This window comes from Melopsittacus undulatus, chromosome 1, assembly GCF_012275295.1.
Source record: "Melopsittacus undulatus isolate bMelUnd1 chromosome 1, bMelUnd1.mat.Z, whole genome shotgun sequence".
Classification (NCBI taxonomy): domain Eukaryota; kingdom Metazoa; phylum Chordata; class Aves; order Psittaciformes; family Psittaculidae; genus Melopsittacus; species Melopsittacus undulatus.
Window position 1 is genome coordinate 115856357 of NC_047527.1, and position 4551 is coordinate 115860907.

General features: G+C 52.2%; 1 protein-coding gene across 1 annotated transcript; it reads right to left on the reverse strand.

The window, feature by feature from the left end:
* Positions 1 to 486: 486 nt before the first annotated feature.
* On the reverse strand, positions 487 to 3388 carry OTUD1 (OTU deubiquitinase 1). The gene has a single exon (XM_031052608.2). The coding sequence runs from the start codon at positions 3014 to 3016 to the stop codon at positions 1706 to 1708; it is 1311 nt and encodes a 436-aa protein (XP_030908468.2). The 5' UTR covers positions 3017 to 3388; the 3' UTR covers positions 487 to 1705.
* Between the last annotated feature and the right edge of the window lie 1163 nt (positions 3389 to 4551).

Here is a 4551-nt window from a genome sequence, read left to right on the forward strand (position 1 = left end):
ACGCCTTGCAAGCATCGTATTTTCCTGTAAGTTACCTCCAGTCACGTTATGTGAGGAGGGCTGTGGGGTATAAGTCATGACAGGGGAAATCTTAAATTTGGAGCTGCAGATTGGACATTCCCAATTACCACAGTCCATGCCCCGCAGAGAGCTGCTCCATCACAACCACTGGTACTACCAGTGCAGGTACGACACTTGAGAACTCCCCTTCTAAGGCAAATTAATATACAAAAAAATATTTCTTATGAGCAGAGACAGGCCAAGATCTGTAATCTTACAGATATTCAATTGTTTTTAAATGCTTCCATTTCTTTCACATATTCACAGACACCAGAATTATCAGTGATTCACATATGTGTAGTACCATGCCCTTCTTCCCACCTCTTAACTGGGGAAACCATGGCAGAGAAACTAAATAACGGGTCTTGGGAATGCAATGGCAGTTCTTCACCACATCAAGAATAGAAAGGGTGGAAAGAAAGATCACAAGTAAAATTACATTCTTTATTCATTCCATTTTAGCTGTGAATATTCCTATTATACAAATACAGTATAAATTCAAAAATCACAATATATTACAAAATAAAAAAGTACAAACTGCATTACTTAATAAATATATCTAACAAGTTAATCAGAAAGTAGAAGACAGAGTTCAGATTGGAAACATCCAAATGTTTGACCCAGCAAACCATACAAACCTCCATTTAAATACTTTTTTTTCCTCCTTTTAAACCATAATGTAGAACAAACACCATTCCTGATTTATTAGAAAATAACGCCAAGTGAAGAAAATGTTGTGATCAGATAATGAGCTGTTGGTGCAACATCAGTGCCAGAAGAGAAGCAGGGCTTATACAAAAGACATCATAACCCCAGAAACAAGAACACAAACACCAAGGTGCAGCCAGGGCAATTACTGCCAAAGTGGGAGACTATTATCTAGTCACAACATTCTATTTCAAGTTAATGTTCTGTTATTAAAGATAACTAATATAAATGGAGCAGACAGTAAGCCAACCAGGCAACAAGAGGCCAGTTTACTCAAAACAGTAATTAAATACAGAAGAGTCAATTGCTCCCTGTACTGTTCATGTGTAGCTGCATTCCAACTGGCTCAAAGGACCTGTTCTGCGCTCCAGGCAGAGAAAGCAACTGCTCTGAAAAGCAATCTGTTCATACTTTCCTGCACTTTTACAAAAAACATTGTTTTAGTTTTGAAAAAAAAAATATCCACGATGCTTTCACCATTAGGGAGAGTTAGTTTGACATCAACTTCGTTTGGTAAAAATATAAGGTTTATGGGTAAAAAACACAGCAAAAAATAGCTGTTACATCATAAGCCTTATTTACAAAAACAGTTTACAAACGTTTTTGGCTGTACAGCTGAAAGCCAGATACTAATGTTAGGTGTAGAAGATGGAGGTAACAGTTTAAAAATATTGTGCAAAAAAATACATTCTGATAGAAAATAGACAGTGGGGAGACACAAACATATGCGGAAAATCTGCTTGCAAATAATCCGAGGCTGTGTTTTTACAAGAGAATATTACAATACGTTTGCATTTATCCCCCCACAATCTACAGCTCTCAGTCTGGGGTGCTGCTGCTGCTTCATTAAGGATTAAGGCATCACCATCACAGCCAGCACACTTTCCATCTGTCTCAGTCCCTGCAGCAAAGCTCCCAGTCTGCAGTCCAGGGGGTCTCAAGAGCAGGCATTCTGCTCAATGTACATCTTGGACAAGGACACCGCCATGGACTTGGCTAGCTCCTCATCCCGCCTGCGCTGTACCTGAGTCTGTCTGCACCAGGCCTCATACTCTGGGTTGGGGCACATGCGGTCCAGCACAGCATCATAGTGCCCATTGCTAAGCCAGCTCAGCCAGATACTGGGCCGTGTTGGGTCCTCGGGCCCCAGGTAGTGAACCATGGTGGAAACAGTGGGGCTCTCGGGCCGGCCGCCTGTGGTGAGGTGGATGTTCACATTCAGCATCTGCCCCATGGCCAACAGCTCCGGGTAACCGGCCCAGGCACCGTCCTGAGCTGCGGCGATGAGGAACTCTCCCACGTCGCCCTCGATGATAGGGTTGAAGTGGTCCAGGTGGTCGGCGATGTAGTGCACGGTCTGCTCGCGGAGCTCGCTGTGCAGCCGCTGGTCCCCATACACCGCCTTGCAGACGGCGCGGTACAGGCAGTTCCCGTCGGGGATGATGTGGAAACGGAACCGGCCCTTCTGCCGCAGGTATTTGTCTTGCTTCTCCACCTCGGCCAAGTACAGAGCCAGCTTCTCGCTGCGCTCCGGCCTGGCCACCGGCACCCTGCGCACACTGGGATCCGCTTTGTCCTCCTCCTCCTCCTCCCGGGCCGTGGGGCCGGCGGCAGGCCGCGCGGGGCTGCGGCTCCGCTCCGCGGGGCCACAACCAGGTGTCAGCCCGGGCTGGGCGCCGGCGGCCACCGCCTGCAGCGCCTGACAGTGCTCGCTGAAGCGCAGGCTGCGGTTGCTGGGCTCCTCGGCGGGCGGCGGCAGCGTGGCGGCTTCGCCGTCGCCCCCGGCCTGCCGCATGCTCTCCAGGATGCCCTCCAGCCAGGCCCGGCTGCGCGGGGAGGCCGGGACCAGCTCGCCGGGGGACTCCACTCGCTGCACGATGCGTATGGGCACGATGCGCTCCAGCGGCCGCCGGCGACTGACGGTGACCTGTGCGCAGGTGCTGTACTGTGGGCCGCCCGCCGGCCGGCTGCCCGGGCCCGCCGCGGGGCCGCTCGGCATCACTTCCAGGCAGGAGGAGAACGCAGGCATGGCGGCGGCGCTGCTGCTGCTTCCCCCACCGGGAACGAAGCCGTCCTTAGCGGAGCTCTCGTTGGCCGGATTCGGAGCGGCGGCGCTCGGTGCCTCCGCGGAGGGGGGTCCCGGTGATAAGGAGACCTTGAAGACACCGGTGCTCGACGAGGCCGCGGCGGCTGCGGTGGCTGTTGCGCCCGCCGGGTAATGGGTGATGACCGAGCTGTAGAGCTGCATCCTCTGCTCCCCGCGGGCGGCGCTTTATAGGCGGCGCCGTCGGGGCCGGGGCGGGGATCGGCGGCGGGGGCCGCGCTGGGGCTGCCGGAGAGGATGAACTGCCCGGGTAAAAATAAACAAGGGCATCACCCCCACCAGTGCCCCCGCCACCGCCCCGCCCCTGCGCGACCAGCTGCCGGCTGCGCCCCGCGGACACGGCAATTCCAACTGCGCCACTGCCGACCGCCCGACCCGGCCCCCTCCGCACCGCTCGGGCGCTTCTGGAAGCTGCTGGAGGCCGGGCCGGGGGCGGGGCCGCGCCGTGTTTACCTCAGGGACAAGGCACGTTGGAATGCGTGGGGGGCGGAGTTGAGTGATGTGACGTCATCCAGTCCGGTCCTCTGCCGGAAGGGGACGCGGTGGGAGTGGAGTGGTGCTTCCGTCAGTGGCGGTGGGCGTGAGTTGTTCGGGCCTCAGTGGGGTCCGGCCTCAGTGGGGTCCACTCCACTGTCCTCGGGGAGGGGCGACTGGTGTGTAGTAGAGTTGGCGTTTTTCAGCGTGGCCTGGGTTGGGCTCTGAGTGTGGGGCTGGCTTTCCCTCTCTGCTTCAGCCCCGGTGTCGGGGAAGCGATGCTCAGCGGCTGTGGCGGCGTGGGCCGGCCGGTGAGAATGGGGGGTTGTGTCTGAGAAGTGTCCCGGGGGAAATGCCTGCAGTCCACTGTGGGGATTCGGTATGTCACTGCTACTGCGCCGGGCTGGGCACTGGCTGTGACATCGTTTGGTAACGGGAAGTGTTGAGGAGGCTTCAGAGAGGGAACACTGCGTTGGGTGTGCTCGGGGGCAGACCTGGGAAATGCCACAGGAGGCAGTGAAAGCAACTTCTCATGAAACAGTTTGTCAGCCAAGGAGTTTGGGCTTTAGACCCGGAGGTTGATATTTAGACTTGACCATGAAGTTTGTTGGAGATGTCCTACCTATGTTTATGATGTTGTGTTGTATCCATGTTACTGCTGAATGATGCTTCTGCCAACCTGTAATCAGTGTCATGATTCATAATTTGCAGTTAGGCTGAGAATAATATTCATTAGTTTTCTGACACAAGCTCCTATTTGTCCACCTGCAGCCCTACTTCAGAAAATAGTGCATGCATACATAAAGAGTATGATGTAAATCATCACATAATAACAGGAGACACCACATTTAAATTACAGGTCTCATAAGGATCATTGATAATTGGTTTGTTAATACCTTTAGTGTCTTTAAATTAAGCTATGTCTCTTAGCCTTGGCTGTGATATAAAGTAATATCAAACCCTTTGTCCATGAACGATGACATCATCTGTACACACTGGATTTGATGATGTTCTGGCAGGCATGATGTTTCTTTCTGACCAAGGAACACCAGTTTATACTATGATCAAATGCTAACACAGACATTTATTCCCACCGAAATGGAAATACGGTGTATTGATATATGTAATTTCAAAGTAATAGTTAAAAATAATTAAGTAATTCTGGATTTCATCCCCCAGTCTCAAATATCTTTGGAAAAGCTTTA

Bases quoted from the DNA above. Each gene is read 5' to 3' on its own strand.
- OTUD1 (XM_031052608.2), bottom strand. From the start codon at position 3,016: ATGCAGCTCTACAGCTCGGTCATCACCCATTACCCGGCGGGCGCAACA.